This window comes from Trachinotus anak, unplaced genomic scaffold (assembly GCF_046630095.1).
Source record: "Trachinotus anak isolate AG129_WGS33_773 ecotype Australia unplaced genomic scaffold, CSIRO_AGI_Tana_v1 ptg000002l, whole genome shotgun sequence".
NCBI lineage: Eukaryota > Metazoa > Chordata > Actinopteri > Carangiformes > Carangidae > Trachinotus > Trachinotus anak.
The window spans coordinates 8,476,060-8,500,283 of record NW_027273853.1 but is presented as its reverse complement, the minus strand read 5'-3'; the positions used below and the strand labels follow the sequence as shown (position 1 = coordinate 8,500,283).

Here is a 24,224-nt window from a genome sequence, read left to right as displayed (position 1 = left end):
ATGTATGGTAATTAATAGCAATAATAATGGTGATGATAATAATAAGGATTGTAGCAGTGGGTGTTGAGCAGGATCGTGGGGGCGGTATTGCTTGCAATCACACATCCAGACTCTACAGCTCTGGAGGCAGAAATACTTGCAGAAAGCGACAGGAGGAGAGGGGATGAATGCGTACAGATGGAGGGGGAGAGGAGGCGAGAGGAGCTCAGTGCCTCATGGGATGTTCCTCAGTAGTCTAGGCCTATAGCAGCATAACTATGTGATGGTTCAAGGCAAGCCTGAACCAGGCCTAACTATGAGATTCATCAAAAAGGAAAGTTTTAAGGCTTCTCTTAAACATGGAGAGGGTGTCTGCCTCCTGGATCCAAACCAGAAGATGGTTCCACAGGAGAGGAGTCCATTCTACCTGTGGAAACTCTAGGAACCACAAGTCAGCCTGCACTCTGGGAGCATGTGCAAGTGTTGCAGTGGTGATAATGCGCTCTTTAAGAGATGATGGTGCCCTACCATCAAGGGCGTCGCAGGTGAGGAGGAGGATTTTAAATTCTAATCTGTATTTTACATGGACCCTGTGCAGTGAAGCTAATATGGGAGAAATGTAATCTCTTCTCTGAGTTCTTGTCAGAACTCGCACTGCAGCATTTTACATCAGCTGGAGAATCTTCAGAGACTTGTTGGGGCAGCCTGATAACAAGGAATTACAATAATCCAGCCAAGAAGTAACAAATACTTTGAGACAGGATATGCCTGATTTGAGCAATGTTATTGAAAACAGGTAGTCCTTAAAGTTTGTTTTATGAGGGAGTTAAAAGACGTCTCCTGATCAAAGATAACTCCTAGATTCCCTACAGTGATGTAAGGTTAATGCCATATAGAGTAACTGCATTATTAGATAATGTGTTTCTGAGGTATTATTAATCCTTAATAAGACGGCAGGTCAGGCAGTTGTTTTTAATGGTAAATATGAAAAAATACCTACTGTATGAAAACCAAGTAGCTCATTGTTTGTCTGGAAAATCTCTCATTGCCACACAGTATTAGCTGTTTGACTGAGGCCTCTTCCAAGTCTGCCTTTGAGCTGAGAAATGAGACATTGATTTTTGGAGGACCATGCAGTAATTGAGAGAACACATCAAAACTGGAGTTTCAAAAATGTTTGCGGGGTGTTGGATCCTGATGCTCATGTTGTGCTACTGCTGTATTGACTGCTTCCTCAATGTGGTTGCATTCGTGTTCGTAGCATTCACGATCAATATCTCCCTGCTCGTCATTAAATTTTTAAGACATTTCTTTTTACGTGTCTTTGGGTTCAAACTTTTTTGTCACATTATTTACTGTTTTCCGTTTGTACATATCTTTCACCACAGAATTGGGAAAGAAACAAGAACTAGTTTTGAAAAAACTAGTTCTTGTTTCTTTTGTACCTACAGCTAAATATAAACCAGAACAATCCCCCAGAGGAGGAAAGCCAGCTACATATCAACTGGAATCTCCTCTACTGTCTTTGAGCTATCCTCCAATTAGATCAGTGCATCATGTCCTGGCATGGCCCATCACTCCATGCTGACAGCTCCGTGACTCTGGGAGACCCTGTGAAATTTATCAGTGCAGTCAGTCCCAGCCAGCTAGTCGGTTTCCCCCTCAGTTCCTTCACCAATCCCGAGATGGTTTCGGTCCCCAGTGGCCACTCTGGAAACAGAATTCATCACCAGTTCCTTCTGCAGGTCTCTGATACTTACAAGGGAACATGTGGGTCGGATGAATCTCTCAACACATCCGACAACTCAGCTTGGCGGACTGAATCCCCAGACGAGGGTTCGTGATAATGATGTCTGCCTTACTATTCCTCACATGAAAAACACATTTTCTTTGAGTGTTCCTTGAAATTTTGTTCTTGTTTTTTGAAATCTCATTGGAGGACCCTGAAGAAATCAACATTTTGGCATCGTCAGATTAGTTAGAAGATTGTAGTGTTTTTTTCTTAACTCAATTCTTAACTCAAGGATCACTTATGAGACTCTCCTGAGCTTTTAGCTGCATTTTCCACTCTTTCTCAGCGGATGGAGTTTGCAATCTTCATGGCAACTGAGATCTCCACGACAACTGAACCACCTCCAGCCACTGCGGAAGGGTGTGTGATACAGTTGAAACACCAGCAAAAAACAGCAAGTGAACCTTGCTGTTTATAAAACTACATTTTTATGAAAAACTAGTTTCTAGTTTCTGTGCATTGTCCAATTAATGTTACTATGCTCAAATCTGGTTTTTACATCACTACAAGGTCCTCCAACAAAAATATTCACAGCATTTTTAATGACATAATATCATGATGTAAATGGCAATAAAAGAAGAAGCACATTTTATTTTTGTATAATTTGCCTAATTGGCAAAGCATATCCTGTTCATCAGTACCACCAAACATCTGGCTCCCAGATGTGGTTTAGTTATACCAAGTCACAGCTACAGTTGCTGAACAGTTTGAGTTGAAATCTATTAAATTTAGAGAGAACTGATGAAAATGTTTTTTTTGTTTGTTTTTTTTTTCCAAATAGATATTTGGATATTATTCTCATATCCAGCGTACTGGTATTTCAGTGTGACAGTGAATCAGTTCCTGATTAAGTTTGATCTGCAGCCACTGTTAAATCACAAAGCTATAGACTGTGGAACATTTGCACTTGTCTCTATGATTTTGTTTTTTCATACAGACAAACGTGCCAATTCAAAGTGGCTTCTTGTGTTTTGGCTGAGGCTCAATATGTTTGTGCATTCAGTCGATTCTGCACATATTGCTGGAAACTGAGAAATACACAGGAGACACAGAGTTTACACTGCAGTGATGAAATGTAAATATTCGACATGTTAATGCTTTCAGCCTCACATGTCCAAGTTATTTTCATGTTCTTACTGCAAAGACGGTGAGAGCCAAAACATATTAATACTTTAAAGTAACTGCAAGCTCCTATTCCTTCTTTGACAGAAATAATCTTGAAAGAAACTGGCCCACGGCATGGAATATAGCTTGTTAATGCATTTTATCAATTTAAACTCTCCTCTTAAGTAAAACTGACTTTTCTCTGTCGCCTTGCTCCACCAGCCACAATCACAATGATATGTGTGGTCATTAACGGGGAATATAGGACAGGCAGTGAAGTGGACTCCCCGTGGGTCCAAGCATCTGTTGCAGAGGGTTCAGCACTGCCATGGAAAATTGGACATTTAGGAGCCAGCTGGAGGACCAGTCTGCCCTGCTGCGCCACCACTACTCAGGTGCCCACTGGCTTCATGCCACCACCAGCTAGAAGCCACTGGACCAAAGCAGGCCAGATGGTGCCCTTGCCAACCTATGAGCAGCCGCTGTGAACTGCCCACTGTCCACTGTCCCCTGTCCTATTCAACTCAGGGATGAGTTCGGAGTCATGATAACCAAAGGTAAAAAGTTTTCTGGGTGGGAGAGAGGTGCAGAAAAAGCTCAAGTGAGCGGAGAGTGTGCTGGAATATAAATAGACCCTATTACGCTGCGTGTTTGTTAATGTAAGCAGCTGCGAGGTAGAGTCAGGGAATCAGTTGGTAGGAGAGAGACTGCTCCACAGGGAAATAAAGTCATCTCCAGACTGAACTCATTTGTCTGTTGCTGTGAACTGATAGATAATTATATTAGGAGCTTTAAGTGCTCTTCTACGATACAAGTATTACTACCATCTCCAGAGGCACAGGACAAAGTAGGGAGGAGAGGAATCTGTGTGCTACAACCGGGAGAGTCATCGTTCTGCATCCCAATATGTGGATGTTGAACTGTATTCAACACAAGGGGCCACATTTGAAGTCCATATCATGGTACACTGCAACTAGCATTGGATCAATGAGACCCATAAATTGGATTTTACTCATTCAATTTACAGTTTCAGCCATAGACTATATATCACCCACATTAGTGTCTGATAGTGGGAGGCAACATCTCCAATCTCAGCACATGCTAACAAATATTGATAATGCTTAAAAAAACATACACTGTTTTAAACATGCATGCAATTATTTATATAGCATTTAGTACTAAATAAGGAAGAAATATTCAGATCCACGTCACTTACAAAAAAATACGTAGAAAGTATCAGCAAAAGTACTTAAAGTATACAATGCAGCAAAATGTGAGTGTTACACTATTATACATTATTGCCTTATTGTTACTTGTTAAGTAACAAGTAAAATATTACCTCTATAAATTGTGTAAAGAGGTTGAAATAGAAATACTCAAGTAAAGTACAAATACCACAAATTCTTACCTAAATACAGTACTTGAGTAAATTTGCTACTTTCCACCTAGTTAAATAAATATACTGTAAATATACCAGCACTACAAAGGCTATATATATCCTGTATTAATACACCTGCATATTCCTTTATTTCTTGACCAGACAGAGACATTAATTTTCTCTACATTACTGGTGCTGTAAAATGATGACGATTGGACGGTGAAATGCTGATTGTTGATCTCAGCACATGTCAGACTGATATATATACATATATATATATATATATATATATATTTATGTGTGTGTGTTTGTGTGTGTGTGTGTGTATAGTACTCACATTGGCTTAAAAATTAGGTTTAAGAGCTCACTCTTGACCCAGGAAACAGCAGTTGACAAAAATAATCTCACCTCCAGGTCCATTTAGTAGCTGTGTGAGCTTCATGAGCAGATGGAGTTTCGTCAGTTGTTAAACTCAACCTTCAAGCCAACATGGATGTAGCTAATTAAATGAATACTTAGTCACCAAACACAGTGAATACAAATAAATCACACTCATACATAAGTCATAAGACAAGAATTAAATGTAAATGGAAATACTTTATTTCACTATTACACAATAACAAGCTTGGAAAGAAAAATTACAAAAGAGAGAAATGGAACAAAATGCTACAAAGCACCACATAATATAGACGACTCATAAATGTGGCAACGAAACCTTATGCTAACTGCCTGTACTCTACCTAAGTTATCATCATCATCGAGAATTTAGAAATCAGCAAAAATGTTTGGACATCAAGCACAGTCATGCCAGTAATAGTAATATCTTACAGATTCATGTAGCAATGACTTGGAGTGGGAAATGGTGATCCTTAAAGGTTCACACTAGGTGGTGAGACAGAACGAAGAGATTGGGTTTGAGGAAACTGTAGTCCATCATCTGTTTGGTATGATATAGGTTTGCATTTGGTATAAAGAGGAGTCAAGGAGTCAGACGCGGGTCACAGAGTATTTGCAAGAACACTTTTAAGGAGGTACCAGATGGTTGGAGTTCACCATGTAGAATATAGTGTAAGAGTTAGAAATCAGTGGAAAGTACCTGAAGGTTAATTTTGTACATTTGTCTGTTATCTGACAATGTAACATGAGTTATCCTGATTAGTAAGCTCCATCCATCTGGTTTAGCGGGCTAAATCAAATCCCAACAATGCAAACACTATCTGACCCACACCTGTGAAGGAGGACAGTGAAGAGACATAGGGGTGGTGTTACTTTTTTTTTTTTTTTTACATGGAGAACACTGTACAGGTGCCTTCAGATCTGCCAGGACTAAAGGCACATGGGATCCACTGAGCAACAGATGTGTCCATTCTGGAAATGAGAGGACAGAGAAGGCAAAGAAACACATGAGTAGATTATCATCACACTTTAACCCTGGGTAAAACCCTTTTTGAAGCTCAGCAGATCATATTTTCAGGTGGGGGTGGTGCTGCAGCATACAGACCGAGTTTGGAATTTAGGAGTGCTGTGGGAATAATTTTAGCACCTACTGATCCAAGGAGGCGATATTCTACTGAGAATACCAATGCGAATGGTCACAGAGTTATTCCACTTTAAACTTTGGGGAGTGATAAACTCCCTGGATCCCTATGGGTTTGCAGGGACAGAACTGTATAAACCAGATCGCCACACGGACCTAATCAGAATGCTATAAAACAGACTGCAGTGGAAGAAGCACTGTTCCAAAACACTAAGTCTGCATTCGTGCATTTGAATTCAGTGTAAATCTTTGACATTTTTTGAAAGATGGAATAAAGACTTTGAATATTTATCGGTTTGTCCCATGAGGATGTCTGCAGTCTTTTGTCTAAGATGTGGACATCATTGCCAGGCAGGCAGGGGGAGAATATGTTATCCTAGAAACTCTGGAAAGCCAGTGAGTCTTGGTTGGATTAGTCCTAAAGCTGAGACAAACAATTTACACTCACAATTGGTAATGAAGGGGATAGTCGCCTGGATTTTGTTCGACAAAACTCCACAACTCTCACATCAAAAACTTGCAGAGGGCAGCTTTCTCCACCTGATTGACTAGAACCAGCTCTACCAGTTTGTCTCAGTTGTCTGGATAGATGATCTGAAGCTCTATATCCTGTAAGTACTGTGTATGCAAACATGTCTGCTTGTTTAATCAGTGCAGAGGACAGAGCAGACTGTGACTCCCTGCTGTAACTGAACCAGAGGCCAAGAGACAAGGGGCTGACAGATGTTTTCTCAGTGCAGGTTACTCTTGGTCCAAGGTTTCAGTTCATTTTTATTAAAAGGAATAATTCAACAATCTGGGAAATATACTTATTGACTGTCGGCTGAGAATGAGATGAGAAGATCGATGCCACGTTCATATCCGTAAAATAGGGAGTTACAGCCAGCACCCAGCTAACACAGCCTAGCGTAACGCCTGGAAACAGCTGTCTTGTCATCACTGTGAGGTTGCCAGGCAACAAGGGGAGACTTAAGGTAGTTACATCTCCAATCATTTTTACACTTAGGTTTTTGTATTAATATAATGAGAAATATAAGTGAGCTTTAGAGGTGCTGCTGTTCGCCAGGTTAGCGGTTCCGGTCTTTCTGCTAAGCTAATCTAACTGTCTGTATCTTTATATTTAGCAGACAGATACAGACGTGTCACCACGTGCCATACAGCATGTGCATCGACATTGATGCTTTAAGTCTCTGAACTCTGCTGGAGGGATAAACGCCATTCATCCAGCAGATATTCCCTCACTTGGTGTTTAGATGATGATAGTGGAGCGTGCTGTTTAATGTGTCGGTCCTAAATCTCCCATAGGTATTCAATTGGGCTGAGATCTGGTGACTGTGAAGGCCATAGCATATGATTCATTTTCATACTTGTCAAACCATTCAGTGACCCCTTGTGCCCTATGGATGGGGGCATGGACATCCTGGAAGAGACCACTCCCATCAGGATAGAAATGTTTCATCATAAGATACAGGTGATCGCTCAGTGTTGATTTGCAGTGACGCAAATGGTGGGATAAGTGGATCCAAACCATGCCAGCAAAATGTCCCACACGGCATAACAGAGCCATCAGATCCCCTCACTGTAGGAGTAAAGTCTGAGGCTTGTATCGGTTGGTTTACGCCAAAAATGTGCACACTAACTTGTGGAGAATATGGTGAAGGAAGACTCATCTGACCATATCAATTTTGTCCACATCCGACCATATTTACTGACGTCTTTCCCATAGACCTAAATGCAGATGTCACTTTAGTTATTGTCCTACTGATCTTTGAATTTGTTACCCATCTGTATGTCAGTAGCTGCAAGAAAGCAAGAAAATGTCAAACTATTGCTTTAACAAAGAGCAGTGATAGAACATCCACAGTCTTCTTGCTAGGAAATGGGACATGGTAAACAATCAGTGATCACTAATAATATTACACTTGGACATTTGAAACTGAATAATTCTCAAATGGAACATCATATCTTACTTCTTGTCTTCTCTGCTCTTTATTATGGTTTTGAACAAAAAACAGCAGCTGTCACATCCTCAGTGTATGAATATCAGAGTTTCTCTCTGGAGGCAATCACTATCATGTTGAATTGTGTGTTTTAGTTAAACTAAATACGTTGGTTTCTCATTTCATTAAGCTCTTTCTCTATTTTTGCTGCCTTCTATCTCTGCTCTTTTAAATTTGGTGAAATGTGTCTTTTCAGTGAGCATAAGGTTTGTGTGCAGATCAGTGTCAGCACACAAACAGCTGCACCGACACCTCCAGACATATTTATCACCATGTGTAATAAATACAGCCGTGAGGTGTTAAAGACACACAAATTGCCTCCACATTGCAAGGTCTGAACCACAGAGTACTCTTTTTTTTTCCCAAAAGCACTAAGCCAGGGTTCTCAATAGGTGAGCTATGATTTGCTGGCTCAAGGCTGCTGGCAGGGCTGGCACCTTACCTTGCACTGGCACAGGGTGCACTCAGTGCCGTGTTTAATCCAGGAGGAGCCGCTGAAGCGTGAGATGTTGTGCTCGTCCATGCACGTCTTGGTGATGTCGTTGCGGATGGTGTCGGCCTGGCAGGGGTCGGTGACACAGCGGGGACAGCACTCGCCCTCAGGCACCACGGTAAACTCACAGTCCACGGGCGGGCACGGCAGAGGCCAGCAGTCCACCTGCCCCTGCTGTAAAGGCAGAGAGAGGGAGAGAGTTTGTGATGGACAGACAGACAGAGAGAGAGAGAGAGAAAGAGAGAAGAGGAGAGAAGGTTCAGAGTGATCTCTGCCAAGGCACTATTGCATTTTCCATGCCTTGACAAATTACTCATGCAAATACACATATTTCTCCTGACGCTTTGTGTTTGCATGCCAGAGGGAGCGTCCCCACTTGATTAAAAAAAAAAAAAAAAAAAAAGTTGTTAAGGTACCTAGAAAATATAGATGAGCAGAGCAATCTTCCAACACAGTCAGCTATTTTTTTTCAGACAGTGGAGGTAAATGCTCCAGCTTTTTAATTGACTTGTTCTAGTCCCCCTCTCTTATTGTTGTTCCAATATTAATCTCCCAGCAAACTTTCAGCACAGAAAGCCTTATTGGATTCCTCCTGCTGCCGTCTTCTAGTGAGAAAACATATATTTTGGCAATACTGACACATCTCGCCTACTGTATGTTACATCTTTCTGGCCTGACCCCTTTCTTCTTCTTCTTTTTCTACACTGTCATCCATGAGCATTTCTGCTTAACACCTAACTGGAAAATGAAATATGAGCTCAGGCTTTATATGTTTAAACACGCAAGGCGCACGAAAGGAACACACACACACACACACACACACACACACACACACACACACACACACACACATTATGTTACAAAGGGCTTGATGCAAGTGTCCCACAGGGGATATTTAATATCACTGAAAATTGTGTGGTTCAGCATTTCAGAAATGTTGTTGTAAATTAGCCTGGCTATGAAGCACAGGCTCACGCCGTGCTAATGCCCACTCCCCGCCTCCATGTAGTGTGTAAACATTTGAAGTGGGAAATCCCCCAGAGTGGTACTCTTTGCCTGTAGCCAGAGGGAGGGATTGAATGCAGCCTCAGGTATCTGTCCCACACTGCGATAAGGGACACTGTCGTCTTTGTCTGTTTATGCAGATGTGGCCTATGATCACAAAGGAGGAAGAGATTTGCCATACAATCAGCTTTTATTTGCCTTTCACACAGGACAGTGTGGCGTGTTAACTTGATCAAAGTGAAAACTGAAGCTGCTCTTTCATTTCTTTGTGATATTTCTGAAGGGTATAATTTAAATCTGAATTTGCATTCACTGTCCACGGTATCTCTTTGCAATTTAATCTCGTTGCCTTTACACAGACAGATGTAAGGATTTGCTGTAACAAAATGCCTCCAGGATATTCAAAAGTGGTGACATTTATCTTTGCCTGGGAATTAGCCAGCAACGATCACGCTCCTTCTTTTATGTGCCTCGACCTGAAGTACAACCTATGGCTAAGGAACTCAGTGCTTTTTTTTGATCTTCTGGCGATTTAACAAGATAGCAAATCACAAGTGGCCAATGTGTGCACAGTCTGCAAAGGCCACATTCTTGATTTCAAATGACTGCACGGCTCGCAGAGAGGGATTCACATCTTGGTCTTGAGAGAATGTTTTGCCCATCTGCCTGCTGTCACTGTGTATTTTAAGGCCCCTGCTGAGCTTGGACAGCCAAGGCTCTGTTAAGTGTAGGAGCATTCAAGGTTCATTTCACGTCCCTGTCACGCCACTGGAGTCCCTGTATGGTATCGCGGAGCAGCCTTCTTTCAAGTGCTCTCTCTTTATACCCAGTGGCTGGTGGTCCTTTGCTTTGCATGTCTTTTCGTCTCTGTGCATCTTTAAGTGAGTGTATTTTATGTCTGTCTTTACGTATGCACGGGTTTATGAAAGGATGAGTACATGCTGCCACCGTGACAGGTGCGCCTACATTCTCAAGCGTGTGTACATGTGTATCCGATGTACATACTCATGTTTGTACACTGTCTATATGTGTGTGTGTTTGCCTGTTGCCGCAACAGATGTGCCCCTTGTTCTCAAATGTGTTTGCGTCTGCTTGTGTCAACATATATAAGTGCCTATAGCGAGCAGGAGCTTCGGTGAGAGTGAAGCAGAGCGAACCCATTTTCAGCCGACTGTGCTGCCTCTCAGCTGAGCAGTGATTTTCGAGCTCTGCTATGATGGTTTGCTGTGAGAAATCCAAAAAAGCAGCCCTCAGGTCCGAGCATCAGGACAGCATTACAATGGCAAGAGGGGAGGAAAGAAATGGCATTGCTGTTGCTGCTCAGACCATAAATCTGTCAGACTGGAGCCAACTTATATGAGCTACAAGTATGACTGATCTTTAAAAGTAACAAAAAGCAGATAAAAAAAGAAAAAGGACTTGTAAAGTGCTTGTCTGAGATCCGGAGTCAAGATGATTTGTGAGTCACTTGAACAGAGGGGGTGACACTGGTGTGGGTGTGTGTTACAGCTGAGTGTGAGTGAGACAGGACAGTGGGGTAGAATGTAAAACCTGACATTTGCATTTCATGTGCATATAGCTATTTGGTGGGAGGGGCGTCATGGGTCGAAGGATTTACTGTTTTCGTCAATCTGATAGGGAAACACTGAACGCGAACAGCAGCACGGCGTAAACACGGCAGAAGATGTCAACACGAAGAAAACAGTGCATATATCTCACTGTGAAATATTCATGCGGTGAACACAAATGTTATTTTGTTTTAGTATGAGAAATAGGATTGCACGCAGAGGACGCTCCACGCCACGGAGACAGCAAATAACTCATCAATCAACAAAAGCACACACTTTGTACGAGCTTCTCAAAGCACACGCAGATGGCGCACACACACACACACTGTGACACCCTCCCACTCGTAGAGACACACACACACATTTTATCCTGTTCTCTTAACCTTGGAAGTACCCTTCAAAAAAAAAAAAAAAGTATAATTCCATCACAGCAGAGACCAGTGCAGAGGGCCCTTTTGAATTCTTTAAAATCTCACTAATCACTCCCTCCCCTTTTCTCCTGCCGCGAGATGAAAACCAATCTTCATTTTCTCCTCTCCGCAGCCTTCCTATTCACCTCTTAATCACTCCCCCTCTCTGGCCACAAAACTTCTCTCATCTCTGAGCATTTCCACAGAGACGTTTGTTTTTTTTGTGTGGGCTCTGTGGCTCAGCAGTGAATGCTTATGTTTTCACTCTCACCGCAAATGGCTCGGGATTTAAGCACTGACTAAATTCCTGCCATGTAGATTTCAGAAACGTGAGGTGGAGGGGTAGGAGGGGGTTAATGTACACGTCGCTACTCACCAGGCACTGGCACTGCTGGCAGTTCTCCACCCACGTGTCCCCGCTGCCGTAGGTGAGCAGGCCGTTCTGGTGCAGACACTGGCTGCTCAGTCGAGGGTCGCACTCGGGGCAGCAGAACAGGTCGGCGTTGGGGTTGTCGCAGTCGCACACCATCCTGCGGCACATGACTTGGCCGGCCTGAGAGCAAAATTAAACACTGAACATGGGGCTGCACACTGGCATGAGCGCACAGTTATGCACATGCACGCATAGACCATTCCATTTGTTTAATGGGCTCATTAAACATGTATGTTGTTCGTAAATATTGTACCAAAGGCTCTGCAGCCCATCGCCAGCTACTGTTTTGAAGCAGTGCTTCATGGTTAATCTGTCTCAGCTCATACTATAGATGAGACACACCAACACTGAGATATATATTCTGAATACTGATGAACAGCAGTTCTTCGGGGGTTCCTGTTCATCAGCGTAGTGTTTGAAGAAGTGCTACTTTGCTGTCTTGTTGTCTCAGTGATTTAAGTTGCCTTCCACATATGAGAGCCACTGTGGGTCTGAATTCAATTTTTGTCACATATTTCTCTCCTGCTCACTGCTGTTGCTACTTTTATGAGTAACTGTGTAAGCCATAAAGGAAATGAAAAATAGTGATGTTTATTTCAGGCACAATGCTGGGCAGACACATGAAAACGATTAATCAGACACCACAGATAAACGATTAGTAATGTTTTAAAAAGCAAATATGCCCCAAATTCTTTGGTTCCAGCCTCTCAGGTGTGAATATTTGCCGGTTTTCTTGGTCCTCTATGATCTTAAACCTACACATCTTTGGGTTTTGGAGCCATAGTCAGACAAAATGAGACATTTGAATATATCAGTTTGGGGTTTGAGAAACTGAGATGGACATTCTTTAGTTTTTTCCGACATTTTATGAGAAAATATTTGACAGATCAGTTGATGATTAAGATAATCATTATTTTCAGGCCAGCAGACATAATACTACAGTTCCAGGATATACAGCAGGCAAAGAATGAAGATAGGAACAAGTTCTACCTGTTGCCTTTATATTGATTCTCCATTAGGTCACTACTACTCACAAACAGGAAGAGTAAATGCTCACACTGTTTCTATGACATTTAGGGCTCTGTTGTCTTCAGCATATGTTGTGAGTCTAGTGTCAGTGATTATATTGATCCCTACAGCATCCATTAATAATCACATGGTCCCGTCATAAGTTCTTCCTACCACACATTACTCAGATGAGTCCTCACTTCAGCATGAAGTAAAATTGATTTTAAAAAAATCCCAAAATAAAAATAATAAAAATATTGATTGATTATGAATTTATTCTTAAGGACATTTTTACGCCTCTATCAGACGCTTTAAAGTAGAGAGATGTGGAATGACATGACTTACTCTAGTTACAGTATATTTGGTAGCTTAAACCTGTGCCCACAGTTTAATGATTTTTATTGGTAATCTTAATTTTGATGATGATCTCAGTTCTGATCCTGTGACATACTGTGTGTTGTCTGTTTGTCAGCATTTTCGCTGCCTATTTTAGCCGGGATACTTTTGAAGATGTTCATGTCAATGAGGCTTTTCTGGTTAAATAAAAGTTCAATAAAAATATATGTAGCATATTTTTAAAGAAATCTATGTTATGACCAGAGCCAGCTACAACTAAAACCTAAAACCCAAAGTAAGGTAGTATATATTAAAATAAGTATTCATGAGTATTCAAGTATTCAAAGAAATATTTACGAAATGGATTAGAGCTAATTGATTTAAATATGCAGGTTGTTCAGTGTGCATAGTTATAAATTTGTTGACGCCTCATTTAGGATTCTGGACCACTTCAGTGCCCATGAAATGCAATGATACCTAGAGTTTCAGTAAATTGATTTTTTTTTCACACCAATTAATTAAGAGTATTTTAATTTTTGAAATGTCTGAAAAATTAGGGACCCCGCTGACAAATGCACTGATGCGGGCAACCCCACCCGTCTGCTGCTCCAAGCAGACTGAAACAATGAAGTATTTGCATATTGCATGACCTCAGTCTGGACACCACGCAGTCTTTGTCTTCTCTGTGATGTTTGACCTTGGTTTCACCGTCAGCTCTCCATCTAATATCCAGCTGTGTCCACCCACCTCCAAAACAATAACATGTTTACTCCTCTGCTCCTTCAACCGCTCAATACGACTAATTTTGACAGGCAGCTCCTCCATCTCTCAAATCAATTAATATGACTCATTTAATTAGGGAGCCATTTCTGCCCTGGTCCTTTGTAATCAAATGAATAATTTGCTGCTTGATCATTCACTACCGACACTAATCCACTATAATCACCTTCCACTACTGCCAGACACTTGGCATTAGGTTGAGTGAAAAGCTGAAATGCAAAGTATGACTGGTCCGTGACCTGATAATTGTGAAGGAAAAATGTTTTTGGGATGATGGAATGAGTTTTCTGGACCAACTATTCCCAAATGCTTTGTCACTCCGATGTCAGAAATCAATCAAAACGGCTACATCAAAAGCCTGAGTCACTGCTAGACCTTTAAAAATCACCACATACAGCTCATGCACTTTAATTAAATTCCTCACCACTATGGCATCACTGTCACTGTCAACAACACTGTCACATCAGGGTTTGTTTGTTTTTTTTATACCAGTGATTCAATCTGCATTGAATCTTTACATCTCCTTATTTATACAAAGGATAAGGGGTGACTGGCACAGTCTATTCTTATTGTGAGTAGAACTGGATTACATGTGAGGGCACTGCTTGCCCCTACTGTATGTTTTTGTTTATTCACTCGTGTCATTTTATATGTGACAGTTTCATTGCTACATAGGCAGTAGCAGAAACTAGCTCACTAGCTACAAGCTAACACAGTGGACTAGACGAGCCTGATGCATTGTGCCACTACTTGTAATAAAATGTTTAACTGAAAATATCATTACTTACTGATGTATTATCAACTTTTTCCGAGGTGAATTTGTTAACAAACCGTTTCCTATTTACAGATCCAGACATGCAGCGGCATTAGCATTCATTTAGCATTATGTCTTTGGCCACCTATTCACTCCTTTTACCTCTGCTCCACTATGTTCACCATTTATCTGCTGGGCACATGGGGGCTGCAAACTTGATAATAATAATAATTTTCTGTACGTTTGTCACTGCATGTGACCCCATCAGACCTCAGACACATTTAAAATGTTGGTTCGTGCAGCTTTAAGAGCAAGCGGTCACACCATCCCCTTAATCATGTAGCAGAGTGCACACTGCGATGTCGATTTTTCCAGAGAAGAAGTGAATGAAACAGCATTCACCAAGGAAATTTTGGATTTTGGAAGCCACATTGTGAACACCCCTTCAAAGATCAACTAGGTGTAAATGAACACATGAGGGTTACCATATTTGACCTTGAGAATGTTCCACAACAATTGAACATGTGATTGTCGTGACTTCAGTCAAATTAAACGAATCATCCACTGCACCACTATGCTTGAGCATTTTCCAAAATATCAGTGATTGGTTAAAGTGGAGCAGTGTGTTCACAGGACAAGACAAGGTGACATTTTTTGCTGATTGGCCCTGTGGGAGATGTCATCATTCATGGGGAAGAGGAGGTGCACACTTGCTTTGTTGTGCTTTGTTCCACTTGTCTGTCCCTGTCTGTTACAACTAACCCATATACTGTACCTCTGCTTTGTTACTCTTTGTCTGTCTTGGTATTTCTCTGTCAGCTTTCTTTGTCTCAATGTTCTCAGTGTCCATCTCCCTCTGTTTCTTACCTGGCAGGAGCACACTGAGCACCTATCGCTGTCCAGCACCCAGATCTGCCCACTGTGCTTGACCTTGTTGTCATGGATACAGTCGCCTGTGCAGTTGTGCCCGTGGGGGCACCGGCAGTCATAGCCTCCCTCCAGGTTGAAGCACACAGTGTCGTTGGCACAGGTGTTCCTCCCCGTCTTGCATTCATTAATGTCTGCGCAGAGCACAAAAAAGATGACATCATACATATGCTCTGTACAGATAACACAGTTTCTGCATGACTTGAGGATTTTTTTATTACGAGCCTGGTAATGTTGTTTTAGTAACACGGAGCCAAGGTAAAAGAGCCTGTCCTGTCACAATATGGTTACAAATTCAACGTGTCAGTGAGCTGACATGCAGTTTTCTGTCTTGAACAAAACACTGACCTGCTCTCTGCACCTGTAAGTTGCTCAACACAACAGTGTCGGGGCGTCAAATGCAACTGTAAAATACAACAACAACATTTTCCGAATCTTGGGGAAAACATACAGTATACAACTGTAATGTAACCCAGAAACCCACTTTTGCTCAAATTATAACTTTGCTTTGTTAGACGCAGACAGGTTCGGTTTTTTGAGAGCGCCTTTAATGTGCTTTTTTTCGCCTGCCTCTCCCAACTCAAACTGACAGCCACGTTGAGGTCAACGAGTGGAGCAGCGCTAGCACTATTGTTGAAGGCAATGCTTCAATGTTACTGTAGATTGAGGGTTTCCATTTTGACAGGTGACACTTCTCCTGACAGGCTGTATCACAGAGACGGTTCCAGAAAATGAACAGGCTGCAAAAATAAAGCTGATGTTTCAGGAGAAAAACACACTGATAATGACATACCTATCCCATCATACCATTACTTACACAAGTGTAACAAAACATCTTATAAAAGACGAGTTTAGGTGGAGCGTGACTCACATATTTCAACAAAGCTGTGGTTAATTAAAAGACACCGTTTTCAGTGCTTGCTTTTGTAACTTTAATTTCTCAATTCTGAAGCCAGAAATCAAAGGGAAAACTGTGAGGAGAAGAAGATGTACAATTAAAATCCATTCAATGGAAAATTAGGGGGACGTTTTCCATTAATGGGACATTGTGGAGCTATAGGATGCAAAAAAGACCATATTCTTTTAATACTAAAAGGTATGAACCAGAGTTTAATCTTCATTTGGGTGAAAGAACTTGAAAATCTGAGGTAAAAAAAATTATTAACAAGGTAGGTCTTGTATCTTGTTGAGCAGATGTTTGTGGCATCACCACTTCAAAAGTTCAGACATATTTAAAAATGTACATTTTAGGCACAATTAAATGTTTAAATGTATCAAACATGTATGGAGATAAACCATCCTGGAAAATAAAAGAGTAAAGAAATAATTTCTGTTTAACCCATTAAGACAAGATGCAATGTCAACGTGCTTCTTCCTTTAAGACTGGATGAGACGCACGTATATGTATATGATTACATCATTTTTAATGTGACTGATGAAATGCATTGTAATTTGCTGAAATTCGTGTCAGGAAGACAAAATCCATTATGGGAAATGTTTTCATTTGTATTTTTGGCAGTTTTAGCTCACAAAAAAGTTTTTAAAGATGTAGTACGGACAAGGGAAAATGACCTGAGCGAGGGGAGCGGTACTGAAGAAGATTGCTGCTGTTACCTGGATGAAAACAACAAAAACAATGCCTTAGAAGAATCATAGAGGAGGAGGGGGAGCAGGAGGATTGGTGAGCCAGTATCCCCACTAGCGAGAGGTAAAGATTCACCTGATGCAGCGCTGTCACTAAAACCTTTATTTCTCAGCCTCTGAAGCAGATAGACACATGAAATTAAAAACCATTTCAGAACTTAAACCTTTGGTTTTTATTGTAAATCATCATCTTTACCCTAATGTTCATCAACTTTAAAGAAAAAGAAAATCAATAAACCGTAAAAAGGTTGAACTGAACTGAGGATCTTGACAAATGCGCTTATTTTTCCAACCATATAAGGTTTCAGAGGCAAAGCCAATGATTTACAATAAAAGTCAAAGGTGTAATCTCTCAAATTTCATGTTTCTATCTGCTTCAGAGGCTGAGCTATAAAGGTTTTAGTGAACCTCAAGTTTTACAGAAAACCCTCAGGGTTTAGGAGGTTGTTTTCCAACAGTGCTTAGGTTTAAGAAAGTTTTTTTTAGAGGGCGCCTTAGGTCTGAATGGGTTAAAATAATTTTTCATAACATGAAACATTCCTGAAATGTCTGCTGTTTTAATTTGATATATGATATGATCTAAATATGTAAAATGCAGTTTGACATGTGATAAATTCACAAGTGAAATAATATGCCTTATACGTGAAACAGATGTGTTCACTGTATGACTTAGATTCTACCGATGAAACTGTGCTTTACATGTGTTACATTACAAATGTTTTGTTGCGTGTTTTTTTGGGCGTCTTGGTGTCAAATGTGAAAAAAAATAATTCTTAGCAAAGTTGCAATATTTAAAGCTGAACTTTTCTTCAGCATATTTTACATATTTGTGCGAAGAAAACAAAGGTGGGCCACTCACCTACACATGATTCCCCATTGGCAGAAAACAAGCCGTTGTCATGGTAGCCATCACGGCACTCACAGTGGTACCAGCCGGGCAAGTTGACACAAGTGGATTTACTATCACACTCGACAAAGCCGTCGGCACACTCATCAATATCTGAGGGGAGGGGGAAGAGGAGAGGAGAGGAGAGGAGAGGAGAGGAGAGGAGAGGAGAGGAGAGGAGAGGAGAGGAGAGCCATGCACAATCAGTATCATGTTGGTTTCAAAATATGCTCCTTACAGTGAATGGGGTATTGAGCTCCATTCTTGCCTGGTAGGCATATTCAACATTGACTGATTCATAATTGATAAAACAACGTGTCTAGCATTTGAGTGAATCTAGTCCATAGGATTTATTGATCAAGGATAGTTGCATAGCCAGAGAAGGACATCTGCATCAATAAAAGATAGCAGGGAATGAATGAATGAATCTAATATAAAAAAGGCTATTCTGAGAAGTCAGGGATGTAACAGGCTTGTATTTTAAAAATGCCAGGAAAAGTCCTACACAATCCTCCAACACATGCAGGCACACAAATAAATTCGGAGGTGTGCGCACACTTTTATTGAACTTTGCTTGGACATAAAGAGTTCCTATGAGGTGACATGTGAAGAAGCTCAGCGAAAGGCCTTGACACATCTTCTACCACAGCCTGTGGGTGGATGTCAATAGACAGAGCTGATACTTGTTCTCACAGAGCTCCACTTAGAAATATCCCTGACTCTGCCTCCTTCTGTAGCTCGTGTCTTTAATAGAAGACTCCAACTGTTTTGGGTTTTTTTTTTTTTTTTTTTGCTCCATCCATCTCAATTTGTCTCTTTTTATCTGTTTCCTTGTTTCCTTTCTGTTCACAACAGGCCAACGTTCAACTCTGCAACTTTCCCGTAAAACATCAACCAAGAACAGTCCCATATAATTGTGAACAATGAGCCTAATGTGCACAGAGGAAAAGATCACTATGACATTTCAGATTATATTTAATTAAACTAAGGGCCAGGCCCACACCAGAGAGGAAATAAAGCCTGTTATTACACAGTAGGGCTAAATATGTTAGGCCCAGACATGCTCTGTGATTAAATGTGTCTGCATAGCCACTGATGGCTTTTTTATGATTGTGCATGATGCATGATGCTCTGCTCTCATTATGAAAATGGCAGTGTGCCGTGTCTGACCTTCTCTACGACTGCCTGCAACAGTATCCCCCACAGAGCGACAGACAGACGGGCTCATGGTCCCCCACCGCCCAGGCAGTAATGGGATTAAGATCTATTGGCTAATGAGCCCTCAGCCTTTTAATAGAATTTCTGCAGCAGATTAACCGTTGATCAAATGTCCCGCAGATTAAGGCCTTATCTATTTAAAAATTATCCGCATTTGTCTGAGTCAGCTGCAGGTTTGCTAAAAAAAAACAAAAAACCTACAGCATATAAATTTTTTTTTTCTGTTTTCCACACCGGTCAGGATCAGCAAGCGCTCTCTCTTTTGCTGTGGCAGACTTTTAAAGATCTCATTTCACTAATTGCACTAGTTTGGTGAGAGCAGAGCACCTCATTTTACCCCCTTAGGACAGCAAAGCTGGGTTAAAAGGACACTGCTTAAAAAATCACGAGTCTACAGCAAATGCTGTAACTAGCCTATCTTTGAAAATTAATATACATTCTCCCCGCTCCTGAAGAGAAATATCCAATGCTCTTTGTTGCCTGTGAATTTCAGCGCGATAAAAGCACAGGGAGGCTTTCAGGGGGAAAGCAGCATGAGGTGTCTTACCAGTGTAGGAAAAAAAAATCAAGCTGAATTAGTTTGAATCATCCGTTTCTCCCCAATAAGGCTATATGAAATTGTTCAAAGTACAACAGAGCAGTGCGATACTATTTATAACAGACACTGATGGTGACGTGAGTCTAAAAATATATGCAAACGGGTTATTTTCAGCCAGATTCATTCAGGCGTTTTAAAAGCTCAATTGTCTGCCTATAACAACAGCGGGTTACACCCTCAACAAAAGATCTGTCGCTCTGCTCTTTTATCTCAGCCAAACCTGTCAGCCACAATTATGGCACGACGCCTCTCAGCCTGCTGTCAAATCAACTTTTAAAGTGCTGCTGTGTTTTAGGACGGTGAAAGTCACCGTTGTCGCAGCTCGGACTCGACAAGATTGAACGTGTGAGGTAAGGCAAAGCAACAGCGTGCTCGCCAAAGTCTCCCCTTCTCTTTTATCATCGTGCGTAAATGATAATGGAAGATCATTGTAATTAAATCATCAACAATGACAATCAGACAAGGGCGCCGCTTGAAAGCTCTTTCTCTACTGAATCATGAGGCTTTGGCTTTTGTTGAATCACAGATGTGGATGATGCAGTATTTTCTCTTGTTGAATTGTGTTTCTCCTCTCTCTGCCTTGGGGAAAAAAAAAAGGACGACACAAACAAAATAAAAACCGTCTTTGTGTCTCTATCTCTTGGAGAGGTCAAGGCCACAGAATAACAGTTATTTTGGAGTTACCTCGGCGACTGAAAGACTGACAGAGAAATACATATGCACAGAGAGGAGGATGAGGAAGGCTAAATGAGGAGAAGGGGCATAACAGAAAGAAAGATGAGGAGGCATGCGAGGAGGAGACAAAGGGGAGTAAAAGGAAGAAGCTGGAAGAGGAGGAGAAAAAGGCAAATGGAGGAGAGAGAGCGACGATGGATGAACAGACTGCAGTGATCCTACGCGTGTCCTGAGAGGCAGCCTGGAAACAAGGGCTCTATTAAGGCAGCAAAGTAAGGAGCAAGCGGACAGTCTTTCCTCTGCACCCTCTTGGGCTTGTTATGCCACTCTGCCTCCTCTCTTTCTTTATCCTCTGCCTTCACCTTTCCCTGTGTTCCTCTTTCACTTCACCTGTCTGCCTGTGTCTCAAAGCTGAGGCAATAACAGAGGTGCCCTCGCCATCACCTTCCCTCATCCCTACAGTTTGCTCTCTCTTTGAGCTGAAAAAGGCAGACTTTAGAGTTTAGTCTGCCCTGCCCTCTTCGTCTTCATCCCTCCCTTTCATTGTTCCTGCTCCCTCCAACCTCTTCACGCTGTCCCTGCTGCCTATTCTGATCCTGGACAGGTACAGCTCTGTGCTTTGACCCCTTCCTTCTCTCCTTCCTTCCTGCCTTCCTCCACTGTCAATTCCCTCCCCATTTCTTTTCTCCTCTTTGACTGACAGGTAGCCCCAGGGGCTGGGATACAGTTCTGCTGCGCTGCATTACTCAGTGCAGAACCAGCTACTGCTGCCACATGTACATTCACCCGTACAGTAATCTCATTCAGACTGGTCTCCATTTCCACCTGATAATCCCAGAGGGCTGTGGGAGGAATTATTCAGAAACATCTCTGGATCTCAACTGAACCTTTCCTCCTGCTCCTAAGTCAGACGCTAGAACTGTATGAGTGGATTTTAAAATGAGCTGAATTTGTCGAGTCAGATCACATTTACGATGACGGTTCAGAAAAGGCTGCAGCACCAGGTCGATGATAGTGTGCACAAAGCCTTTATTGGCATGTAACACGGCACAGCGATAAGGCAAGAAATGGATTGCGGATCCCTGCTCTTTTATGTACAGTAAACTGTAATTGAGTGATTGTCACTGGTCCTCAGTCTTCATTAAGAGAAAGAGCAAACTCAAATAATCAATCAATCATCATGAAACCCGAGGCAAATTGAGTTACATGCTGGGTTCCTGATGAAACAGACACTGAAATGCAAATCCATATCTGGGAGCACTTGAGTAGGAGAGTGGATGAGTAATCATGGAAAATTGGAAACAAGACTCATGAACAATGCGTAGCTGCGAGTGCATACAGAATACAGTCACTGTGCATCACTTACCTGTAGCTGTAAAATTCATCAACCCTTTAAAGTACAAGTGAAATTGAGATTTATCAGCCACTTTTTGTGGTCAAAACATGTAAAAGTGAATTTCAATGAATGATTGTTTTATTTTTGAGAGTAAGGAGAAGAAGGTTTTAGAAATGCTGCTCAGGCTTCTGAGTGGGAGGACGGATGCATCAGCCAAGGGAGACTGAGACGCAATACAAACAAACTTGTTCTGGTAACTGCTTCCTTGTAGCTTAAAGGCTACAATAGTTGTGTTGGCAGTGGCATTTAAAGCTGCACTAGTCACTATTTTTATGAACAATTATGAAATGACTACATATACTATAAAAGGAGTTGCTCGTTGTGACAAAGCCACAGATTTTCCTCAGCTCTACTAAGTATTTCTGCGTCCCTCACATCAGCGTCTTGGTTTTCAAGCCCACAATTTTACTGTTTTTGTTCACTCTCACCGTCCCTCCTATCAGCCTCTTTTCCAGCCACAGCAGACAGCTGTGCTAAGTGAGAAAGCTAGAATTTCTTTCTGAGGAGGTGGTAGAAACCAAAAGAGAGTTGAAAAGAGAGTGACAACTAAACTTGCAATCTCCAGAAACATAACAAATGAATGCTAATATTGCCCAATGTCTGACAGATGTGTAAATATGCGACAGTTTGTTAACATGTTCACTATATCAACTTGTTGATCTGGCCTCCAGGTGGCCACAAAACCAGTTAATGCAGGTTTAATCAGAAGGATGTCACCATTTAGTATCGAAACTTACTGAACTTGCTGTTAAGTTTTTAATGTGGTAAATGTGCCAGAGCTGAATAGCTAATTAGCTCGGGCACGTTTCAAACTGCAGGTAGTTGTTTGGTTGTTCAAGCACAAGATATGTATCAGAAATATTACTAAGAAAGCTAATGTGGGTTGTCAAAACCTTTAAGTCTTTTTGTGTAGCAGGCTACACAGTCTACACAGTAGACATTTCCATCATGAACATTTTTCACTTTGGATATTGACGTTTCCTCAAAATATAGATGTAAAAAAAAAAAAAACAGATCTTTGAGGTACAGCAGAGAAGAACATGCAGTTTAATTTCCCTTGGCCTCTATTGCGACGTAGATGACCAGTGCCCAGTGCAGTTCACTGCAGTGCAGCAGCTACAGCAGCAAGCTATCCCTTGGAGATGTGTCATTTAGGTACAAGCAGCAGGTTGTGCTCAGCTAAACGACAGTTCCAGCCATTAGCAGGGCCTAATTAAGACACACTAATTATGGGTGATGGAGTGAGTGCTTTGTAAGACCGTCTCTAAATAAATAATGAATACATAATCATTGTGCTTAAACAAGCCGCTTGAGCTTAAACAGTCACAGCCCCGCAGGCCTTGTGGGTAAATCATAGAGCAAAGGAGGGACAGAGGGAGAGCTGCAGTGATGCATCATGGGAGCTGTCAAGGGGTGAAAAAATTAATATGGTTTTAAATATTCAGTACCTGTGCCTGAGTGTCGGGTGGGAGGCGCCCAGGGGAGATTTCTACTGTGCTGAGGTTGTGATGTTTTTTTTTGTTGCCAACTATTGTATAAGATGCACTTGCTATTTAAAATTACACAAGAGCAAAGCATCTTGACGTAGGCAAAAATGAGAGTTTTGCCTACTGATAACCACTCTTCTGTCCAGTGCAGTCTAATGTGTACAGGCCTGTTTTCCTTCTTTTTCGACTTGTATCCATTAATTTACTTTATATTTATCTTAACATCTGTATTTCTTTCTAATTACTATTCATCTTCCTGCCTGTGTGGCACTGGCTGTCTGTTTATTGCCCCATCCATAGTTTTGTCTGTTTTTCTGCCTTCTGAGTTTTTGTCTGTCTAGTTTGTCTTTCTGTCTAAAACTGACAAGCTTCCTGGAGCTCGACATCAATGTAAATGAGGTCTGAGGGAACAAATTGTTTGTCTGGCCCCGTTCTGCTCTCTGTCCTAGTCAATATGCCAGCGTGACCTCAGGGCTTAACACTTCTCCTCTCACTGCCTTCAAAGTTTCCTCATGAACTCACTGGCCATCCACTTGTCTCCTCCAATCCTCCTCCTCCTCCTCCTCCTCCTCCTCCTCCTCCTCATCCTCCTCATTCTCCTCTTCATTGCTATTTTTCCTCTTCCATTTTTATACCTCATTATAAATCACCACCTTTTAGTTTCCTTTTTTCAATACCCTTTCTCCTCTCCTCTTATCTCCTCCAATCTTCTATTACCCAATAATTAAAAATCCTATTCATTCTTCACTTCTCGACTGTCTTTGTCCATGTACTGCATGTTCTTCTCTTCTCCTCCTTCTTCTCCTCCCCATAAGT

General features: G+C 41.5%; 1 protein-coding gene across 1 annotated transcript in view; it reads right to left on the bottom strand.

The window, feature by feature from the left end:
• Nucleotides 1–4,830: 4,830 nt before the first annotated feature.
• nell2a (neural EGFL like 2a) overlaps nucleotides 4,831–24,224 on the bottom strand; it is an 83,184-nt gene continuing 63,790 nt past the window's right edge. Inside the window, exons 16-20 of the mRNA XM_071493850.1 lie at nucleotides 18,008–18,148; nucleotides 15,445–15,638; nucleotides 11,643–11,819; nucleotides 8,233–8,457; nucleotides 4,831–5,621 (exon numbers count right to left, since the gene is read on the bottom strand). Of these exons, the coding sequence (XP_071349951.1) occupies nucleotides 5,580–5,621; nucleotides 8,233–8,457; nucleotides 11,643–11,819; nucleotides 15,445–15,638; nucleotides 18,008–18,148 (779 nt within the window). The 3' untranslated portion in view covers nucleotides 4,831–5,579. The remainder of the gene's footprint in view (nucleotides 5,622–8,232; nucleotides 8,458–11,642; nucleotides 11,820–15,444; nucleotides 15,639–18,007; nucleotides 18,149–24,224) is intronic.